Raw genomic sequence first — 24,245 nt, 5'->3', positions numbered from 1 at the left:
ATGGCTTCCCTTTCTCTTCCTAAGCACCACTTCCCTTCTGTGCTCCCCACTCAAACTCCTAGACACTACCCATCTTCTCTCCTAGACACTATCCATCTTCTCAAAGCCTCCCAATTGTCTCAAGTTCATCACATTCTCAATTTTATGGCCTCAAGCTCTCCAATTCCTCATCTTTGCCAATCCCTTCTTCTTCTTCTTCTAGAAAGATGTTTATTTGTGCTGCTAAGGTACATTGCTTAATTCACATTTCCTGATATGTTGAGTGTTTTGTGGGCTATGGCTACTTCTTTGTTGATTGATTATGATTATATGTTTCTTGACAGGTGGACAAGGGTAAGGTTCCACCAGCCTTCACATTGAAAGATCAGGATGGAAAAACTGTGAGTCTCTCCAAGTTCAAAGGAAAGCATGTGGTTCTCTATTTCTACCTGCTGATGAGACCCCAGGGTGCACCAAACAGGTATAAACATAATGACATTGTTGCATGTTCTAATTCTGCTTTTAGTTTATTGTTAGGGGCAGCCTGAAGTGTTCATTTCCTTACTTAGAAGCTTGGTTATCTTTTCGGTCAGCTTATCCTATATTGATGTTGCCAAATTAATTTCTATTGTAACCTTTAATTTGAGTATGGTTTTAAATGCATAACCATTAGTTTATTTGAGACTCATCATATCTACAGTACCTTTAGTTTATTTGAGGATGGTTTTAAATGCATAACCATTGCAACTCATGCTTGAAGTTGATCATGAAGTTTTTGATTTATGTAGGCTTTTGCAAAGAAATACAAACTTCCATACACATTACTTAGCGACGAGGGTAATAAGGTGAGGAAAGAATGGGGAGTGCCATCAGATCTGTTTGGGACATTGCCTGGAAGACAGACTTATGTTCTGGACAAGAATGGGGTGGTTCAACTCATCTACAACAACCAGTTCCAACCTGAGAAGCTTATTGATGAAACTCTCAAATTCCTTCAAAGCCTTTAAAATTCTCCTCTTTTTAGCTGCTTTGATTTTTCATCCCCGTGTCCATTATATCTCCACAAAACAGGGTCAGCAAGTAGTTATTTTTGTATAATTCAAAAAACAGTTATAATTACCAATGCTGCTGGCCATGTTTGTACTTGTCCCAAGTAAAAGGGCTATGAAGCAAATTTCAATTGATAGAGGTGGAAATTTTTGTGGAATATCCAATGGCTATTATACAACATGACCTAGATGGCAATAATCTCATTGTAAGTGGTGTAATATCTTTGAGGTTGTTAATGTTATTGTAAGTAGTGGATCATGAGGGTATTTTGCTTATGTTAATTATAGTTGACAACTCTGCAATCAGATCATGTTTATGTTTCTTATTCCCTGCCTTGTTGCCCTTCTGCAAAATATTATCACATCATAATTTTGGGAATTTCAGAATTAAACAATGGAAAAATTCTTTATTGAGATAACAACAATACTCATAAGACAACTGAGTGGTGGTCGGTGGTTGTTATTGATATATTATACATAAATTCGATGGAATTTATAACCTTAATAACAAACAAAAAGCCTTTAGTTTGGAGGAAAAGAAATGTACATGTCAATTTGGTAATTATAATAACAACAACAACAAAACAAAACAAAACAAAACTTACACTTAATTATTTAAAATTTAATTTTAAAAATTAAAATAATTATTTTTTAGTCTGACACAGCACCAAACATAGGTCTTCACTATTTTTACAATCCAGCTTCGTAGATCAGTACTTAATCCCGTTTAGACTAATCCGAGCTAATCCGAGTCAGTCCCAGGATTTAGTTCAGTCCATGACAGTCCGCCGTACCAAACGACCCCTGATAGTATTAAATAACACTTCAGCGAAGAAAAGGAGGACTACTTTTTCAATGTGGTTGCCTTCCTGCCGCAGAGGCAAAGTGCTTGGAATCGTCGAAGACTTTGAAATAATGAGGTCTGGTCCTCTCATCTCCGCCCCCTCTTTAGACCTAATGTGGTTTACAATTTGGAACTTGGAATCAATTGTTCTTTGAAAAATCATCGACAAGAAAACGACTTGGAACTTTCAATTCACATGAAAGATGCATGGGTATCACATATCGAAGGCAAGCTGTTGAATCATGATCAGCACTCTAAAGCCTAGAATGAAATTTCAGCCAATCTTATTTCTAAGATCTTCATTTCCCGGAAATGGAATCGCTGAGTCTTCAACCACGCGAGGTCATCACATAATGATCATCTCAAGTGCCGCGAAGAGGTCTTCGCTTTGGTTTCGTCAGTGGAAGAAATCTCTCTTTGTGTGGTTATGGCCGTCTGCCACTTCCTTAGTTTTCAATTTAATTATGATTCGCCACAATTCAATGCTTTCTATTTTCTTTTCAAACGCCGTATAGAGAAGGCTTCTATTTTAATGACTGCTACGTGTCTGCTATGTGATATTTCACAGGTAGGTGCCTTTATGTGGGGCAAGGAACTTGGAAGATTAACATGATGAAAAGAAAATAAGTTGCCTTTAGTTGCTCCTATGTGTGTGTGTATATATATGTAGTTAGCGCTATAGCTTGAGGACGAAACTACTTTGGAGTCAGTGCTAGACTTTAAAATAACAAGGTCTTCGCTTTGGTTTCGTTAGTGGAAACCTCTCTTCCACCTGCATAAGGGTGTGGAAATCTCTCTTCCACGTATATAAGGGTTTGGATATTTGTGTTGTGTGGGTATGGTTGTTTGCCCAATTCTCGGTTTTCAATTTAATGATTTGCCTTTTGATAAAGTTTTCATTTTCAGGCTAAAAGGAAGGAAATATGTCTATATATATATCCAAACCTGTAAGCAATGTAAATACAAGAAGAAACAAAAATTATTGCCATGAAGCCTTATAACCCAATGGCTCATATCTTCCTTCCTATCCTTTTGTTCTCTTCCATTATCTCTACGAATATTCATGCATGCAACCAAATTGAGCGCAACTCTCTCCTGTCCTTCACCCTCACTCTATCTTCTTCTCCCTCAAACTGGACTTCATCAGTTAACTGTTGTCAATGGAAAGGCATCACTTGTAATCAGGATGGTTGGGTCACCCATTTGCTCTTACCCTCGAAAGAGCTCAAAGGAGGTATTTTTCCTTCATCATCATCACTAGGAAATCTCACACATCTCACCCACTTGAATCTCTCTCACAATTCACTTTGTGGATCACTAACTGAATTGTTTTTGTCCTTGAATCGTCTTGAGATCCTTGATTTGAGCTATAATCTTCTTTCTGGAGAGCTACCACTTTATCTACGGTCTAGAAATATCCAGAAACTGGATTTATCAAGCAATCACTTTCATGGAGCAATTCCATCTTCATTTTTCCAAAAAGCTTGGAGTTTGACTAGTTTCAATGTCAGCAACAATACCTTGTCAGGGTCTATCCCATCCTCTATTTGTCTCCAATCTTCTCACTTGATTAAGGTATTGGATTTTTCGTCCAATGAATTCAGCGGTAACATTTCTGGTCGGCTCAGAGAGTGTTCTGAACTGCAAAATTTTCGTGCTGGTAACAATAATCTCTCAGGTTTACTTCCAAAAGATATCTATAATGCTACAAAACTTGAAGAAATTTCATTACCTTCTATTTCACTATATGGAGCCATTAGTGATAGAATTGCCAACCTCACCAACCTCAAAATCCTTGACCTCTCCTTTAATCAATTGAGTGGCGTGCTCCCTCACCATTTTGGGAAGCTCTCCAAGTTGAAACTCATAGCTCTTGATTACAACAATCTAGAAGGTTCTTTGCCTCTGTCTTTGATGAATTGCACAAACCTTATAGAAATGCATATGGCAGCCAACAACTTGGAAGGAGATATCTCCACTCTTAATTTCTCCAAACTTAGTCAACTTAGTAAGCTTGACCTACTTAGGAATCAGTTCATCGGTACCTTGCCAATAAGCCTTTACTATGCCCGTCCCTAAAAGCAATTCGATTGAGTGCAAATCAAATAGAAGGACAGATACAACCTGAGATTCTTTCATTGAAATCCTTGTCCTTACTCTCGCTTGGCGGCTTAACCAATGTCACTGGGGCAATGAAGATATTAATGCGTTGCAAGAGTCTTCAAACACTCCTCCTCTCGTATTCATTTAAAGGCGAGGAAATGCCAGCTGATGGTGGTATGGTTGATTTTGATGGATTCCAAAATCTTCGATTTCTGAGTTTGTATTATTGTGAGTTCACTGGTCAAATGCCTCTTTGGTTATCCAAACTCAAGAATCTAGAGATCTTGATTCTGAAAGGTAGTCGAATTACAGGGCCAATTCCTAGTTCTTTGGGAACTCTTCCAAAACTCTTTTGCATAAGCTTGGCTGACAACCTAATTTCAGGTGAATTTCCAAAAGAACTTTGTGGACTGCCAAGGTTGGTGCATGAACCTACTGCAGCTCCAGTAGTAGACGATTATCTTGAATTGCCTATCTTCACTGCTGCAGACCAAAATCCAATTTTTTACCCTCACAGGTTGTCTAACTTCGCACCAACAATAGACCTATCTCTCAATCACATTAATGGCAGAATACCTTCTGAGATCGGCCAAATGCGTCTTCTCCACAATTTGGATCTTAGCATCAACAACTTCTCCGGCAACATTCCAGACGAAATATCTAACCTAAAAAATTTAGAGAATTTGAGCCTCTCTATAAATCATTTGTCTGGACAAATTCCGTCGTCATTGGCCAGCCTCAGTTTCTTAAAATCTTTTAATGTCTCATACAATGATCTCGAAGGACCAATCCCAATAAGGACTTAGCTCCAAACTTTGAATGCTTCTGAATTTAAGGGGAACCCAAAACTTTGTGGTTCTCCACTTCCAAATGAGTGTCTAAACAAGAGCATCGACATAGATAATAAGAACTATCTAGTTTTGGACAATGAGCATCAAATTCCATGGTTTTATATTTTTGTCGTGCTAGGTTTCATTGTAGGATTTTGGGGAGTCTGTGGTTCTTTAATTATTAAGAAGACATGGAGATACGCGTATTTTCAATTTGTAGACAATATACAAGATAGGCTCTATGTGATGATGACAGTGCACATGAGAAGAAGGCTTAGAGGCTAGATTGTACTTTTATTTACACGTTCATTTTTCTTTTGCAACAAGACTCTGTATATATGTAGGGACATGTTCTCTTGCCAAACAGAACATATTCCATGTAGAATATACTAAAGAATAAAAAGCTGTTTTTGGAACAACAAAGTATTCATCATGCACTCATCCCAAATGAATGAAAATATATAAACAAAAAGAAAGAGTGCATGAATGCTAATAACAATTCCATATGTTATATAGCCAATGATAATTGGAAGTACTATGTGCTGCTGGAATAAGAAAAAGGAGACATAACCTAGTCTTGTGAATTGCCCAGTATTGGTGTAGAATATAAAGTGTCTGCGGCTATGGCTTATATGAAAGAAAGTTAACGCTCCCTCGGAACCGGTGTGCAAAGGAAATACGTTAAGACTTGTGGACAACCAAAGACTAACCAAACACACTAATTAGAACAAGAACGCTGAAGAAAATCTAGAAACTAATGTTGCAAAGAAACTAGTTTCTAGAGGAAAGATTGTACTTTATATTTTACAGTTCCAGTTGTGGTTGTTCTCATAATAATATGTCTTCTTTTTCTTTTCATACCATATATTCTTCAAATTAAACTATATAAAAAACATACTTGTGACATTTCACTCCAGTCCAAGATTTAGTTGACAGACGGTAGCAGATCCTATTGAATGAATTCGATATGAGGGTTCAGCAATGCAAAATGAATAGGAACATAACATCAATTAATAATGTTGAGATCAGGCATGGCTCTTGTCAATCTGAGGTCATCTCTGGCATGTCGTATATGCGACACTTAATCAGAATAAACTAGACCAAGCAAGCTTATAGAATTCGGGAATGCTTGAAGATTGCGATATTGGATAGAATTACATGACACTTCGGGAAGAAGAAAAGGACGGTAATCTAAGGCAATCTTCCAACTTTTTCAAAGTAGTGGTTGCCTTCCACTGGGGCAAAGTGCTTGGAGTCGTCGCACATGCTTTGAAATAAGGAGGTCTGTCTGATCCTCTCATCTTGCAGAAAAATTTGTATAAAAATGGAATAGTATTGTTTTGTTATCCCCAATCAATCATAGATTGCCATGTAAAAAAGTTATCACATATAGTATGCCGTGATTAACCGATGCTATCCCCGTTTCACACTAGTGTTTCTCTTCATAGCCCCTCTTTAGACCTAATTAATGTGGTCTACAATTTGGCTACATTAGTTGGAAGAACCTCTCTTCAATGTATTTAAGAAAAATCATGAATTTTCAGCTGTTTACCCCCAGACTATCACTCTAATCAAACTTAACCTCATGAATTATTTTGTCTATCAATTTAGTCCTCAAACTCATTATAAATATCCAATTTCTTCATTGTCATTAAATTTTCAAATTCCATCCAATTTTCTGTCACATCACATGCTTGGCATGTGACCAATTTTTTTTAAAATGAAATAAAAAATAAAATGTTATAAACAAATAAAAAAAAAGGTGGTTATATCTAACCAATCAAGCTATGACACCTGGACTAAGTATAAAGAAATACAAATAAGCAGAAAACAGAACTCTTAATCCTGAAATCAACTTAAGCACTTATAATTCAACACTCCCCTTTAAGTCTTGAGGTGATTTCACTCCAAGCATGCCTCTGAGATAATTGAATCTGTCTTTGGCCAGAGATTTGGTAAAAATGTCAGCCAATTGTTCATTTGTGGGACAATATTCCAGATTGATTACTCCTTCTTGCAATGCATCCTTGATGAAGTGATACCTCCTGTCAATATGCTTTGTCTTCTGGTGGAATACAGGGTTTTTAGTGATTGCAATTGCTGAGATATTATCACAATGCAATGGAGTAGCTTCAGTTTGAAGCTCTCCAAAATCCTCTAGCACAAATCGAAGCCAAATAGCTTGAGTAGTAGCTTCAGCTGCACTGATGTACTCAGCTTCTGTAGTAGACAGTGCAACACAGTTCTGTTTCACTGAGGCCCAAGAAAATACCCCACTTCCAAAACTAAAAGCATACCCTGATGTGCTCTTGCAATCACCAACTGATCCTCCCCAATCACTGTCACAGTAGCCAATTAGAATTGAACTTTTGCCTTTCACATATTCAAGACCATAGTCCAGAGTTCCTTTGATGTATCTCAAAACTCTTTTAGCTGTTCCATAGTGTCTATTTGTAGGACAGTGCATGAATCTAGCTAGCAAACTTGAGGCATACATGATGTCTGGTCTTGTAGCAGTTAAGTACAGCAAGCTACCAACAATGCTTCTGTATTGTTCTTCATTTGCAGCTCCACTCCCATCATCCTTAGCTAGTTTCTCAGTGGCAACAAGAGGTGTTGTCACAGATTTGCACTCAGTCAAACCAAACTTGCTCAACAAGGTGCTAGCATATTTCTTTTGATGTAGAAATATACTAGACTCTGTCTGAACAACTCCCATGCCAAGGAAATGATGAAGTAAGCCCAAATCAGTCATCTCATACTTAGCCATCATGTCTTCTTTGAATTCAGCCAACAATGCTTGACTGCTCCATGTGTACACTATGTCATCTACATAGATAGACACAATTAGAATCTCCTTATCTCCCCTCACTTTGGTATACAAGGTTGCTTCACTTAAGCTTTTCACAAAACCACATTGAGTGAAGTAGCTGTCTATCTCTCCATACCAAGCTCTTGGGGCTTGCTTCAGACCATAAAGAGCTTTATGCAGACGATAAACCTTGTCTTCTTTGCCTTTAATTACAAAACCTTCAGGCTGATTGACATAAACTTCCTCTTGCAGCACACCATTAAGGAAAGCAGATTTCACATCAAGCTGGAACAATTTCCAACCCTTTTTAGCTGCTAGAGCAATAAGTGTTCTAATGGTGTCCAATCTGGCTACAGGTGCATAAGTCTCATTATAATCCAGTCCAGGCTTCTGAGCATACCCCTTAGCCACTAATCTTGCTTTATTCTTTTGCACAGAGCCATCCAAATTCAGCTTTGTCTTGTACACCCACTTAACTCCAATCCCTGGTTTTTCAGTTGGTCTATCTACCAATTCCCATGTTTCATTCTTTTCAATCATCTGCAGTTCATCTTCCATAGCCTTAAGCCAAGATTCATCCTGAGCAGCATCAGCATATTTTTCTGGTTCCATGATACACAAGTTACACTGAGCTAGAACATCATCTAGCCTTCTCCATTTTAGAGGGGTGTGATCATAAGCTTGAGTTCTCCTTTCTTCACTGCTTATATCACCTGGAGTTGATGAAGTGCTCTCTTGCATATCCAAAGTTTGAGGTGTACCAGTAGAGTTCTCATTAGAACTGTCAGATTTCAAATCCAAGTCTACTTGGTTTTCAATTGAGTATGTTGTCATAACTGAACCATTTTTGTCTGTCCAATGCCAAGCATTTTCTTCATCAAATGTCACATCCCTTGACAGTAAAAGCTTGTTAGAAACAGGATCAAAAACTCTATATCCTTTTTCACAAGTTGCATATCCCACAAACACTCCCTTTGTACTCTTAGGTTCCAGCTTGTGTCTCAATTCAGTTGGCACATGAACATAACACAGAGAACCAAACACTTTCAGGTGTGCAATTCCAGGCTTCCTTCCACTATATGCTTCGAATGGAGTAATGTTGTTGAGAGCTTTGGTAGGACATCTGTTCAGCAAATAGACAGCTGTATGCCCAGCTTCTGTCCATAGGAAATAAGGCATTCCCTTCTCATGTAACATTGATTTTGCCATCTCAATGACAGTTCTATTCTTCCTCTCAACTACTCCATTCTGCTGAGGAGTATAGGCCATTGTAAGCTGCCTTTGAATGCCATTAGCTTCACAGAACTCCAAAAAATCAGTAGATAGAAACTCTCCACCCCTGTCACTTCTTATGCACTGCACCTTGTGTCCAGTTTGTAATTCAGTCATGGACTTGAACTTCTTGAAACAATAGAAGGCTTCTAACTTGTTTCTCAAGAAGTATACCCAAATCATTCTTGTGAAATCATCTATAATCAGCATGAAATATCTGTTCCTTGCAACAGACTCATTTCTCATGGGACCACATAGATCCACATGTACTAGCTCTAGTACTTTGCTTGCTCTTTGTGCTTGATCTTTTGGAAAAACATTTCTGTGCTGTTTTCCAAATTGGCACCCTTCACACACACCACTTTGTTCTTCCAATTGTGGTAAACCATGTACCATTTCTTTATCCCTTAGCTGCTTCAATCCTGCAAAATTCAGATGACCAAGTCTCTTGTGCCAAATCCATGTGGATTGAAGAAAACTAGTCTTCATTAGTAACTGTTTTTCAGCTAGAAAAGAGACAGGATAGCATCTGTTACTCTTCATTTCCACCTTTATGATGAGATAATCCATGGATGGGCTATCAAATACCCTGCACATCCCTTCTCCAAACACCAGACAGTACCCATGTTCATCCATCTGCCCAACACTTAGCAGATTTTCTTTCAATCTTGGCAGATACATTACTTCTCTGATGTATTTCCTGCCTTTTGCTGTATCAATACTCAGTGAGCCAATACCAACTACACTCACTAGTGCACCAGTTGGCATTTGTACTCTCCCAGCTAAATTAGTTCTCACATCAACCAGTAATTCTAAATTTCCTGTCATATGATTGCTGCAGCCACTATCAATATACCATTCATTGGCTTTGATCTCAGTGGTTGAGCAATTTGCATAAAACAGATTTCCTGTTACCTCCATTTGATTTACACAATTAGCCTTCTGCACATTTTTGCTCACTGTACAGTCTCTAGCAAGATGTCCAAATCTGTCACAGTTATAGCATTTTGGTTTTCCCTTATACCTGCACTCACCAAAGTGATGCTTTGAACACACCTTGCATTGAGGCTTTGTGTTTTCCTGATTTGAGAACTGAGTTGAAATGTGGTTCTGTGCAGAATAATTATTCTGCTGTGACTTGTCTTTTGCCTCCCATGACTTCCCTTTAGAATTCCAGCTTTTCTGTGACTTAGATGAACCAGATTGAGAAGTGTTTTTGTTCTGACCATTTGCATTCACAGTGAATGAGGCAAATGCCTTCTCAGCTGTATCAACACTATGCATTTCAAGCCTTTGCTCCTGACTCTTCAAAATTGCAATTACTTCCTGCAAATCCACAGTTTCTAGTGTCTTTGTGTTTTCAATCACAATGCATATAGGGTCATACTTCTTACTTAGACTAATTAACACCTTTTGAACCTGCCTCTCATTTGACAGAACTTCACCAAATGTTTTCATTTGGTTAATCAATTCAGTTAGTCTAGTAAGATATTCAGATAAGGTTTCACTATCACGCATCCTAGTGTATTCAAATTCACCTCTAAGATTTTGAAGCTTTACCGATCTAACATGCTCTCCACCATGATATTCTGAGTATAGCAGATTCCAAGCCATCTTTGCAGAGTCAGCATTTGCAATTCTGGGAAAAATCTGATTAGAAACAGCATTTTGAATGATACCTAAAGCCTTCGCATCCTTCATGAGAATAGCAGCTGTTTTCTCATCAATTTCTTCTTCTGAACCATCCTCAGATTCCTTCTTCGTTTGTGAATCTGGGATTAAAAAACCTTTCTCTACCAAACCCCATAAACCATATGATCTGAATATGGTTACCATCTTAATCCTCCAAAATTCATAGTTCTCACCTGAGAACATGGGGATTCTAGCCTCTAAACTTCCAGATCCAGCCATTTCGAATTTCAGATTCACCTGAAACAAGATGTTTTCATATTCGAACCTTGATCGAGCTCAGTCAGCTTCGTGAGCTTAGAATGAGCACACGTCGATCGATTTTCTTCACAGAACAACGCCCAGCTTTTGGATGATCAAACCTGGCTCTGATACCATGTTAGAGTTTTAGGATCTGAGTATAAGATTTGGTGAGAAGAGAGAAGAGAATGTAAGAGAGGCTGATGAAATCCAAGGCTGCTCTGCTATACGTGTAGCAAAGGGAACATTCTCATTTCACAGTGTTCAGTACAATAACACACTCTTGGTGTGAGAAGAATATAACCGTTAGCACAGTACCAGCTGGATGCAATACATCAAAGCAATCTCAGCCATTCACTATCTAACCAATCAAGCTATGACATCTGGACTAAGTATAAAGAAATACAAATAAGCAGAAAACAGAACTCTTAATCCTGAAATCAACTTAAGCACTTATAATTCAACAATTCAAAGCTTTCTATTTTCTTTTCAAACGCCCTATAGAGAAGGCTTCTATTTTAATGACTGCTACATGTCTGCTATGTGATATTTCACAGGTAGGTGCCTTCATGTGGGGGAAGGAACTTGGAAGATTAACATGATGAAAAGAAAATAAGTTGCCCTTAGTTGCTTCTGTGTGTGCGCGCGCGTACGTAAGTTATGTGCTGTGAGCAAAATAAATACAAGAAGAAGCAAAAGCTAGCCATACAACCTTATAACCCAATGGCTCATATCTTCCTTCTCATCCTCTTTTTCTCTTCGACTATCTCTACATATATTCATGCATGCAACCAAATTGAGCGCAGCTCCCTCTTGTCCTTCACCCTCGTATTATGTCACACCCCGGACCGGCTCCGCCGTAGCAGGATATTGTCCGCTTTGGGCCTGGCTACATTCTCACCAGCCCGCACGGTTTTGTTTCTGGGAGCTCACGAAGCAACTTCCCACGGTGGTCACCCATCCTGGGATTGCTCCAGCCTCCAACTCGCTTAACTTCGGAGTTCCTACGAACCCGAAGCCAGTGAGCTCCCAAAAGGCCTCCTATTAGATGGATGCGAGGTGTGCCATATAAGGCACATCACCCCCTCTCCGTTTGGTCGATGTGGGATCTCACAATCCACCCCCCTTAAGGGATCCGACGTCCTCGTCGGCACACTCGCACCACACGGCAGAGTGGCTCTGATACCAAACTATCACACCCCGGACCGGCTCCGCCGTAGCAGGATATTGTCCGCTTTGGGCCTGGCTACATTCTCACCAGCCCGCACGGTTTTGTTTCTGGGAGCTCACGAAGCAACTTCCCGGGGTGGTCACCCATCCTGGGATTGCTCCAGCCTCCAACTCGCTTAACTTCGGAGTTCCTACGAACCCGAAGCCAGTGAGCTCCCAAAAGGCCTCCTACTAGATGGATGCGATGTGTGCCATATAAGGCACATCACCCCCTCTCCGTTTGGTCGATGTGGGATCTCACACATTATCTTCTCCTACTTTAAACTGGACTTCGGTTAACTGTTGTCATTGGAAAGGCATCACTTGTGATCAGGATGGTTGGGTTACCCATTTGCACTTACCCTCCAAGGGGCTCAAAGGAGGTATGTTTCCCTCATCATTTGGAAATCTCACACATCTCACCCACTTGAATCTCTCAAAAAATTCACTTTACGGATCACTTCAAACTGAATTCTTCTCATCCCTGAAACATCTTGAGATCCTTGATTTGAGTTATAACCTTCTTTCTAGAGAACTACCACTTTATCTACCATCCAGCAGTATCAAGAAACTGGATTTGTCAAGCAATCAGTTTCAGGGTGCAATTCCATCTTCATTCTTCCAACAAACTAGGAATTTGATTAGTTTTAATGTCAGCAACAATATTTAATCAGGGCCCTTCCCATCCTCTATTTGTCTCAAACATTCTTCGCGCTTGACTAGGGTTTTGAATTTTTCTTCCAATAAATTTAGTGGCAGCATTTCACGAGGACTAGGGGAGTGTTCTGAACTAAGGGTTTTTCGTGCCAGTCATAATAACCTCTCAGGGTTTCTTCCAGAAGATATCTATAATGCTACCAAACTAGAAGAACTAGCATTAGCTCTCAATTCACTCTATGGAGCCATTAGTGATAGAATTGTCAACGTCACAAACCTTGCAATCCTTGACCTCTATTATAATCAATTGAGTGGTGTCCTCCCTCTCAATTTTGGGAAGCTGTCCAAGTTGAAACTACTGAACCTTGATTTCAACCATTTAGAAGGTGCCTTGCCCCCATCTTTGATGAATTGCACAAACCTTATTGAAATACATCTAGCATCCAACAACTTGGAAGGAGATATCTCCACACTTAATTTCTCCAAACTTAGTGAACTTAGTAAAATTGATCTAATGATTAACGAATTCATTGGTATCTTGCCAATAAGCCTTTACTCGTGTCGGTCTTTAAAAGCCATTCGATTGTCTGGAAATTATATAGAGGGACAAATACAGGCTGAGATTCTTTCATTGAAATCCTTGTCTTTCCTCTCTCTTGGTTTTGACCGATTGACCAATGTCACAGATCCAATGAAGATACTAATGAGTTGCAAAAGTCTCCCTGTACTCTTCCTTACGAATTCCTTTGAAGGTGAGGTAATGCCAGGTTATGATGACATGGTTGATTTTGATGGGTTCCAAAATCTTCGGTACTTGAGTTTGGCCAATTGTCAGCTCACTGGTCAAATACCTGTATGGTTATCAAAGCTCAAGAATCTAGAGATCTTGCATCTGGAGAATAATCAAATCACAGGGCCAATTCCAAGTTGGTTGGGGACTCTTCCTAGACTTTTTTTTTTCTCTAAACTTGGCAGGTAACCGAATTTCAGGTGAATTTCCAAAGGAACTTTGTGGACTACCAAGATTGCTTTATGAACCTTTTGGAGAAGACACTTACGAACTTGAATTGCCTCCCCTCGGCCACAAACCCGCAAATCGAACTTTTCTACCGCGCAGATTGTCTTTCAATCCAGCAATGATAGACCTATCTCGCAATAACATAGATGGTGATATACCTAACGAGATCGGCCAATTGCACCTTTTCCGCTTGTTGCTTCTTCACTCTAACAGATTCTCCGGCGTCAGTCCAAACCAAATATCTAACCTTAAAAATTTAGAGGAGTTAACCCTCTCCATGAGTCATTTGTCTGGGAAAATCCCATGGTCATTAACGGCCCTTAATTTCTTGAAAAAATTTGATGTCTCATACAATAATCTCGAAGGACCAATACCAACAAGCACTCAAATCCAAAGCTTCGATGCTTCTGCATTTGAGGGGAACCCAAAGCTTTGTGGTGCCCCAAGTCTAAATAAGTGCGAAACAAATAACACCATTGATGCAGATGGTAAGAACAAACATGCGGGCTATGGGCATCAACATCAACTTCCATGGTTTTATATTTCTTCTGTTGTGCTAGGATTCATAGTGGGATTTTGGGGAGTCTGTGGTTCTTTAATTATTAAGAAGAGATGGAGGTATGCATATTTTGGATTCATAGACAATGTACAAGATAGGCTCTATGTGATGATGACAGTGAGCATGAACAAGATGAAGAGAAGGCTTCGAGCCTAGATGTATATTGCTGTACTTTTTGTTTGCTTCTCTTCTTTTTTTTCTTTTCTTATGTGTTCTTAATGTAATAAGGGACAGTTATTATTGCATTATATTTTTCGGATACCTTTTGCAAGTAACAAATACAACTTCAGCTACATATATATATTTTGCATGCGATTGGAAAACTCTACTGAATTTGGCCAAAATCATAACATACCTGCAATTAGAAACATACATGGTTTATATAATTCAAACCCTATAACCATCTAAAAAGATACATATTCCAGGTACCTCTAAAAGTGTTTGGGTATGAAGCCTTCCTGCAGAACTTTTAATGCTTCATCCATCTCCATGCATGTATGACAAAGCATTATTATCATGGTCATGCATAAGTCCAATATGTTAGTTCATTCAATTTTCAATAATCCTTTTCTAATAATTACATCTTTTCAGAAAGAAAATTATTGGAAAAGTATAGAATGATATACCCCTCAAACAGAAGCTACATAAAATCAGAGGAAAAATAAAAGACACAAAATCAGGAAACTAATTATGACTAGGGAGCCCCATAATTTATGAAGCAATGATGATTTGTGGATTAATTTATGAAGCTTAGGTTGTTTGCCAATTCCTCATGAAACCAATGATGATTTGTAGATTAATTTATGAAGCATTCCCTTCTTCTCTATAATCTAGTTGCTCATATATATATAAACCTGTGAACAATCTGAATTAGAGGCATTGATCCATAAAAGAACAACCGAGATGTGGACCATGGGCACCAACTTCCATGGTCTCATATTTTTGTTGTGCTAGGATTCATTGTAGGATTTTGGGGAGTTTGCTTCTTTAATTCTTAAGAAGACATAGAGATATGCATATTTCCAATTCGCAGACAATGTACAAGGTAGTACCTGTGTGATGATGACACTGCATATCAGCAGTATGAAGAGAAGGCTTAGAAACTAGAAATATTGTTCTACTTGTTATTTCAGATTTTCAGTTTGCTCTTCTTTTTTCCTGTGTGTTTCTGATGTAAAGCATAGCGTCTTCAGATATAATCATGTCTACTTTTTCGGATGCGATTTCAATGCCCCCATCTTTTGCAATCAACAAATACAACTCCATGAATAAACCTAAGACTTGGCCAAAATCATGAATAAACTGCCATGAACCTATTTTTCAACTATCAACCGTTGATACAAGAAATAAAATTAAAGATATTACATCTCCTAATCTAATCCAAGGCATTGGGGTATCTATTGCACATACAATACACAAGCTTAAGTACGAGTATCACTAAACATAATTAAGCCTAATTACATCGAAAATCAGTTCTGTGGTCCACGGGCTTCATCTGCTAAAGCCAAACTTAACATTTCAGTGCAAAAATGATCATCTGGTTGTAGCCATAGAGCCTGCTCAGGAAAATGAACAAAGGAAAACAGATTAATACCTATGCCATTATCATACTTTCTTCCTGCAATTAGACGAATTTCATATAACTCAAACACTATAAGCATCTGAAAAAGAGATGCACTCCAGGCCAGTCAAAGCATATTTGGGCATGACGGCATCCTACAGAAATTTTAATGGCTCCGTACATTTAAAGTTTATTATCACGGAGCATAAACCACATAAATATTTTGAACATCATAAATTATGCACACAAAAAAAACACAACAAAAAAATCCTTTTAAGATTCTTAAAGCAACACATCTAATTTCCTATTCACTTAACCAGATACAGTGTCATTCAACTTTTAGGAGAGAGAATAATTACTCACTTTATGATAGTACGTAATTGCTGCAGTAAAATTATCCTGCACAACAGTGAAAACAAGAACGAAAAGAAACATCAAGTATTGTGACCATAATGGACGGGGATGAAAGGCACATATACAATCTTTTTCACATTTCAGCGTTTGAACACAAGCATATAAGCTGAGTCAGAAAGTGGCACATCAGTTTTTCACAATCCACTTCAAATGAAAGAATTCTTCTCTAATAATACATAAAGTAATTGATAACTTTAGATACCTGTAAATGGTAAGCATATGCAAGACCTGCATAAGTACTCACACTTCTGGTTGACAATGCAAGTGCTTTCTCATAGTATGAAATAGCTTCATTGTACATCCTGAGAGAGAGAGTAGGTTTATCTAATTAGGCCAAAGGAAATATTCTTTGTAGGGAATTAAAAGCACCAAGATAAATAGTAGACAGCTATATTAAAAAGCTACAAAGAATCAAAGCAACCATAGAACATTCTCTCAACCCCACAAATCAAAGGTACAATAATCTCCTAGTAAAAAAATAAAAAAAAAAATTGGAGCAGAAATTAATTAAAGACACTGTATATCCCCAAGCCCTCAGAAGGAACCAACAAAAGAAATGCTAGAAACTATAATCAAATAAAAGACGTACTTCAGTTTTCTGTATGCATGAGCGAGATTAACCACAGTTGGTTCCCACATTTCGCTTAAAGGGGAAGGAATTTGAGCCAAAGTTTTCTCAAACCACCACACAGCTTTGTTATACCTGTATGAAAAGACAGAGATTCATCCAAAATCACTTAGTACAAATGAGACAGGTATGGCTTAAAGGAATATTTATGACAAATGGTCAGCAAACAGAACAGTCTAAAGAGGTAAAAGAACATGCAAAAGATTCAATAATACAACCTAATAGTCCACATTAATGACAGAATATCATAAACTTCATGCTGTAGCAATATAAATGAGCTAAACAATGATTATACAACATAAGGGCCCCAAATTTTAAAAGTTCTCAAGTCAAATAACCCTATGTTAGTGATCACTATTTCCCTTTCTTTAAATTATAAACAATACTTCCCTTTCTGGAAATCCTGTTTGGGCTAATTAGAATTTGATATGTCTATCTTTAATTTACCTATTCTGAGCATAGCTTTCCTTTGGTTTTCATTAGCCTTCACAATAATTTTCTTTCTGGATCCATCATAGGACCACTTATGCAATTTTAAGGATCGCACCCGAAAATTAAGAGTGTGGGTATGAAAAGAAAACCAACTATCACCGCAATCTGTTCAGCAAGCTACAACTTACATATAGTCGTAAGAGAATAAATATGACAGTGAGAAAAACGAAGCACTAGTCCTCCAGATAACTATACCACTTTGGGCCACTTGATTACTTATCCCACTGTTATAGCATGGTAGAGTTAATAGTAATTCGCAACAGAATATCACATTTTATTTGTTACACAAGAAAATTTTGCCCGTATGCTCCTTATTTGTAAACAATTAGAAATACATGGTCAGCCTTTTGGAATATCATTATAAACTTATCTCTAATATTCATTGTTTAAGGTTGCATTTTTTAGCATGCTGTACTTACTCCTTCAAATGATAAGCAACAACACCAAGTTCATTATATACTAGTGGATCTGATGGGCAAGTGGTCTTCGCCTGCATAAAAAACTAGAAAGCAAGGCAATATCAGTACTTTTATAGTATGATAAAACAAAATACCAAGTTACAGAATCCATTATTTTTGGGTGGGAAATGTATAATCATTTAATATAAAGACTTGTTTTTGAGACTTAATGGGTAACACATAAGGTAGAAACTCATGAAATAAATGTGCCACCAAAATTCAGGGCTTCCCTTGTATGATGATATAGATGTGGATTATTTCACATTTCTGGACCAAAGTCAAGATCACAAACGGCAACAAGTAAGTGGTTTACAGAACTGTAAGTTACCTGCTCAGCAAGCTTAAAGCTGTTGGTTCGCATGTACTCCATCCCAATGTACAAAGTTGGTAAATGACACCTGGAATAAGAGAATATCAAGACCTGTAAAAGACAATTCATACATAATAAGAGAACTTACACTATGGACCATTGGACAAAAGAGACAGATGAAATACCATACTAGGTAGGTTTGCAGCCATGATAATGACCATATAACATAAGACAATGAGTTTAACAGAGAGGCAATGAATACACCAAAGTTACTGCTAAGACCTTTTCTTTTTTACTCTTGTAAAAGTTAAATTGTGGCAAAATCTGATATCTGAATGAAAAAATGAAAACATGCTTACATATTACATACACAAAATATGTTTCAGATCTAACTGCAAAACATTTGAAAACTTTCATTCAAAATATTCTGATTAAGATCATTAGAAATTCATTTTGAAAATTTTGAACTCTCAACACCTATACCTTTGCTGTGCTCTCGACCTTTTTCTTGTATACATTTTCACTCCGATGCCATTAACAAATGTGCACAGGTAGGTATATATATAGAGATAGAGAGAGAGCGAGAGAGAAACATAGAAATTAGGTGATGGTTCATAGTTTCATTCTTTCCCTCTCTTTTTTTGTGGTGGGGGTGGGTGGTGTGGGTTGGTGGTGGACTTCTATTGTTACTCGCAAAGCAATTCTAGAAGTGGGCATGGTAGAAAAAGCATACACAAACAATACCACAAGTAACCAAGAATAGAAACAATATAAAAGAGAATGATACAGATAAAGAAATATCCAAAGGTTCTCTTTAGAAAATAATCAAGTACAGGTAATGTACACAACATGATCATATATCCTTCCTTATATTTCCAAGTGGAAGAAGAAGAAAAAAATTCAAGGTAACAGAAAACCATAAGAGACCCGAAGACGCATAAATTACCCTGGAAACAAACGAGCAGCAGTGCGATAAGCTGACATTGCTTGATCACCCTCTTCTTTAGCAGCATAAGCATTCCCATATCCAATCCAAGCAGGTGGAAAGGTCCCATCTAGACTGGTAGCCTTGCTATAGTGTAGAATGGAGCCAAAAGAGATCAGTAATGATTCAAAATATTGCAGCACATAAGTAACAAAAATCCTTGCTACAGTTATCATTTCAAATGATTTTTAAGTATATTATGGTTCCAGATAATTGCTCCAAATGTCTGTCACCAAATGAAGGAGCAAGCAGCAGCCCACGTTCAGGCAGGACTAAATCAAATTAAAACCAGGATTTGGTCCAGAGTCTAAATGTATAACAAGCGTATTAATAGATGAATGACACAAAGCAATGTAAATATTTGCAGTAAGATAACCAGCATAAAGATATTTAAAAATCAATGTGGTAACAACTGGTACGGGGTTAAATGAGTTTATGAGCCTAACTAAATGCAATCCCTATATAGTCCAACAGAATCCACATTAAGTAACCTAAAACATCCATTATGACGTGAAGGCTATTTATCAGGCAACAAGGTTTTGAACATAGTAACAGCTCCACCTTAAACAACATTTGAATATCAGGGGAAGCTGAGGGAAAAGAATGATCATAACCTAATTTCTCAGATACACAACATAACTGCATAACAAAGCCTTCAAATATATAGAAAAAATAATATGTCCCAGTCAAAGGATCTTAAACCAGTAAATGCAGAAACTTTAAACCACTCAATACCAAAATATCACAATTCAACCTCGGAGAAAATGAGCAACTAGAAATACAGTTAAGTGTATACATTTCGTTTCTAACAGCATTACTAATCGTGATGAAGTTACCTGAAATAACGGTGTGACTCAGCATACTTTTTTATACAATAATAGTAACATCCAACGGCAAACCATGATAAGGCCCTAGCAAGAGAATAAACCTGATAAAGTAATGAACTAGATGAATTGCACAAGCAACAAAACATAGATTCTTAAAAAAATCCAAAATCAATCTTTCAAGTGGCATCTCAAATCAGAGTTACCAGATCCCCCAAACCCCTGGTAACTGCAATCCAGCTTGCATGTCCGCATAACATAAAATATGTGTATGCATTTATGGATGTACTTTCAAATTGTACGGTAGTGACTCAATTAATAAGTGTTTCAACCACTCTCACTTTTGAGGATAGTCCTTCACTAAATTGCATGCCATAAGATAGAGCTCATTTGAATGCCCAAGTTCCATAGCAGCTGCTAGATGCACCAATGTACTCTTCAGATGGAAAGGGTCTTTTTCAAGTAGTCTGTTAAATCAAAAATGAAACACATAAATTATTGCGGGAAAATAGCATCTAATGTGTGGGTTGTTATTGTAATTTGTTCCAAACCAGTTGCCAACTTACACAGAAGTTAGCTCAAAGCATTTTTGATATTCACCACACTGATGGTAGTATTCAGCTTTGCAGGAAAGAAGGTCAGTGTTGGTTTTCAGAGTACGAAAGAAGGATGGATCAGAAGTGTTACTAATACACTTCTCTTTTTCAAGTTCTCTGAATTTTGCTTCTACAACATTTTCTTTGTCGTACTGGAAAACACAAAAAGGAGAAAGACTGATGAGAGCACAGGAAAAGATATTGTTACTTTATGTTTGCACAGTGATCTATATTAATTAAAAAAGTATTCAGATGTAAGATGTCTTCTCTATGTTCGACATTTGAAGTCTGACATATTGAAATGGCTTTCTGTTTACCTTTTTAATTAAGCATGAGTAGAATGATGAGAGCCATCCATCTTCAGGACCAAATTGTAATGACGCAAGTAGACTTGCCTCTGAAACTCAGCAGCAAATCAAAAGGTTTAAGAAGGGAACCATCCCGTCCTTAGTGGAGTAATTTTTTTAAGAAATGCAGAGGAAACACTACAATCCAATCTATGGATCAACAAAAATATGAAAGTACCAGAAGCCTAAATTAGATTTCAGCAATTACATAGAAATAGTATCAAAATTCATGATGTTACTTCCTTTAATAACAAGCACACGTGATTAAAAGAAAAGTATTATTTTGGTGATTCTAACCTTCCTCATATGTAAGCATGTGATTTTCAATAAGACATTCCAATGCCTGAAAAAGGAATAAATAAAGACATTAGAAAAAGTTTGAAGGATGACAATGAAAATGCTATAGAGCTCAACGTTTTGCCTAACGCTCTCACGTGGGTCTCTCTATTTTCCAGATGAAATTTATTTCCCCATACAAAAATGATTCTATCTAACTTATGAGTAATGCTTCCATAAGTGAACTACTGCAAAACCTTTAAAAAAATCAAGGGATTGAAGATTCCATGTATTTTAAGCATGTTTGGAATGATAAAACAGTTTCTTAATTTGTTACTTTAGAAATTTTAATCCTTTTGTAGGGAATGCTATTTCCCCTCCCCGCTTTTGGTGGCCATAAATGTTAGAGAAGACAAGAAATTATTTTGGTAGGCTAATAGATCGAATACATACCTCATAACATAAGGGATCGGCTTTGATAGCAGCTTTGTACCTTGAAAGAATTAGAGCAAACAGAACACGTTAAAGTATCCGTTCCAAATATATGCTTTTCTCAATAGATGATGTCACACCTACAGAAATCATATTATTCTCTATCCACAAGATCAACATTTAGTTTAAGTTTCACAACTCGTCAAGTTAAAAACTACAGAGGATATCATTAATTTTACCCAAAAACACACTGGAACAGACACGCACCCCTTAAGACATTACATGATAAGGCTAAGTCACAGAAACAACTTACCAATGCCGGGCCTGGACACGGTTTTCCAATGCTTCATATGCCTTACCACGTAAAAAGCATATTGCAGAAGATATCTGTTGCAAGATAGGAATAACACATTTCATGACTAGAAACTTATACAAGCATAAATGTTCAAGAGCCTAAAACATGCCATCAACAATGAAAACTCAGATATTCATAGACTCCAACTGTAGATACCCAGTATGGCAAATGAATTAAGCAGATAAATACTACAATGAAACCAACTTAGAGACAAAGATAGTAGTACAATAAACCCATAGTAGTGTCTTAAGGTAGAATATTAAAAACTGTTGCCAGCCAAGTTTTCATATAGCAATGCTTACAAAGGGGAGAGGGGGAGAGAGAGAGAGAGAGAGAGAGAGAGAGAGAGAGAGAATCTTACATTGATCTCATGATCTTCGCCATCTTTATCCAAGTACATGATATTTGAATCCTTTGTCTCATTCAGATTCCCATGTTCATCCACTTTGGCATCGTCAAGCATTAATATGCATTGATCCCACTCCTTCAGCTCCTCCTGATTAAACACGGACATGAAAGAAATGGACTAGTCAGTCCTATTAACCTAGAAAACGACTTCATGGAGCCAAATTTAGAGCTGAAGACTGTCAATTTGTCGTAACTGTCCGAAAAGATAATGAAAAGGAAAAAAGAAAACATGTGGAGAGAGAGTGCGCGTGTGTGTGAGAGAGAGAGGTGAACTGAAAAGAGAGACTATTTTACTGATACAATGCACTGAAAAGAGAGAGAGGTAAATCCATTTTTCGTTTCTTCTACAACCACATACTAAAGTGAAACAAAACGCAACTAAGAAACCCACAACCCACAAATGGAAACCCCATTACAAGCAAAAACATTGAACTAAATCAGCAAACAAATAGAACCTATTTCCTGATTTCAACAGCAACAGACTTACAAGGCACTTTGCAGCGAGGTAACGAAATCGGAGGTCACGGAGAACGATCTGGGAGGCATTGAGGAGGTGGTAGGCTCGTCGATAATGGCGGCCGAGAAAGAGAGCCTGAGCCTGCATGTAGATATCAGCAGGGTCATTGGTAAAGGCAGCGACTTTATCAGCGAAGAATATGGCGGAGGAGTAGAGGTGCTTGGTCACGCAGTCCCTCACTACCCCACGAAGCTTTTCTATCTCTTCTTCTCTCATTTTCGCCAAAAGGGGTTTGCTTTGGTCTGCTTCAATTGGAATTTGGGTTTGCGCGAGCGAGAGAGAGAGAGAGAGAGAGAGAGCTGGTTTTGGGGAGAGTGGGATTTGCTTGAATTGAGCGGGAGCCGGAGAGGTTTTAGAGGTAAATGATGGGCTTCGGCCTATGAGTCTCATTGGCCTGATTTGGTTCTTGTTTTGACCCAAAGGAAAACAAAATTGTGGTTTTTTTTTTTTTTTTCTGAAACACAAAAAATATGGTTGTTTTGTTTATAAAGTAATATTTCACATCATCTTTATGATGTTGTATTAAGTCCTCATAAATAAATAAAATAATGAAATAAAGTACAATTTTCTTATGTTATATGTCCTAATAAAAAAATTTATTTACATTTTTTGTCAAATTATACATTTTGTTTATTAAAAATTGGCTTATTATCACAAAACGTCCCTAATGTTTACGAAACTATCAGATTGCATCCTTAATGTTTTTTTGTGTCATTCGTGGTCCTCAAGGTTAGTATGCATGATCACAAATGGTCCATACTGTTAGGTTCAGTCAAAAACTCTGTTAGTTTGCTGACGTGGCATATATATATCACAAAACATCCATGAGGTTCACACTCTTATTACAAATGGTCCTTACGAAATTTTTTATTTTTTTAAATTTAAAATTCATAACATTTTTGTTTTGTTTTTAAAATTTTACGAATTTAAATTATTTTAAAATATATATTATATTTTAAATACATGTGACACTTTATTATTGTAGATGTGGGCTCCATATATATGCCACATCAACAAACTAATGGAGTTTTTAAAAAATAATTTAAAATTTATAAAATTTAAAAATAAAAAAACTAAGGGTTTAGGGTTCATAAATAGTCCTCAAGATTAAAATCCTTCTATAAATAGTTTTTTCATTTATAAATAATTTTAAAAAGAAAACCAAATTTTTATGAATTTTAAATTAAAAAATTAAAAAATTTCGTAGGGACCATTTGTGATAGGTGTGTGAACCTCAGGAATATTTTGTGATATATATGTATGTCACGTCAGCAAACTAACGGAGTTTTTGACGGAACCTAACGGCAGGGACCATTTGTGATTTCACATACTAACCTTGAGGACCATGAGTGACACAAAAAAACTTTAAGGATGCAATCTG

At 37.3% G+C, this 24,245-nt stretch overlaps 1 protein-coding gene and 3 pseudogenes across 1 annotated transcript; 3 read left to right on the top strand and 1 right to left on the bottom strand.

Annotated features, from left to right (window-relative positions):
- LOC117626651 lies at positions 1-986 on the top strand (annotated as a pseudogene).
- Positions 987-2,877: 1,891 nt separating this feature from the next.
- Positions 2,878-5,090, top strand: LOC117625309 (annotated as a pseudogene).
- Positions 5,091-11,541: 6,451 nt separating this feature from the next.
- Positions 11,542-14,417, top strand: LOC117625308 (annotated as a pseudogene).
- Positions 14,418-15,559: 1,142 nt separating this feature from the next.
- Positions 15,560-23,181, bottom strand: LOC117624538 (anaphase-promoting complex subunit 6). Its single transcript, XM_034355845.1, has 16 exons — positions 22,835-23,181; positions 22,301-22,435; positions 21,898-21,971; positions 21,606-21,645; positions 21,174-21,219; positions 20,847-20,926; positions 20,500-20,681; positions 20,275-20,400; positions 19,946-20,020; positions 19,071-19,196; positions 18,143-18,212; positions 17,776-17,858; positions 16,826-16,939; positions 16,439-16,538; positions 16,186-16,221; positions 15,560-15,817 (listed from the first exon to the last, which is right to left on the bottom strand). The coding sequence occupies exons 1-16, from the start codon at positions 23,078-23,080 to the stop codon at positions 15,731-15,733; spliced, it is 1,620 nt and encodes a 539-aa protein (XP_034211736.1). The 5' UTR covers positions 23,081-23,181; the 3' UTR covers positions 15,560-15,730.
- Positions 23,182-24,245: the final 1,064 nt, after the last annotated feature.

This window comes from Prunus dulcis, chromosome 4 (genome assembly GCF_902201215.1).
Source record: "Prunus dulcis chromosome 4, ALMONDv2, whole genome shotgun sequence".
In the NCBI taxonomy this organism is placed as follows: Eukaryota; Viridiplantae; Streptophyta; class Magnoliopsida; order Rosales; family Rosaceae; genus Prunus; species Prunus dulcis.
Note: the sequence above shows the minus strand (reverse complement) of the source record. Positions and strands in the feature narration are given on the sequence as shown.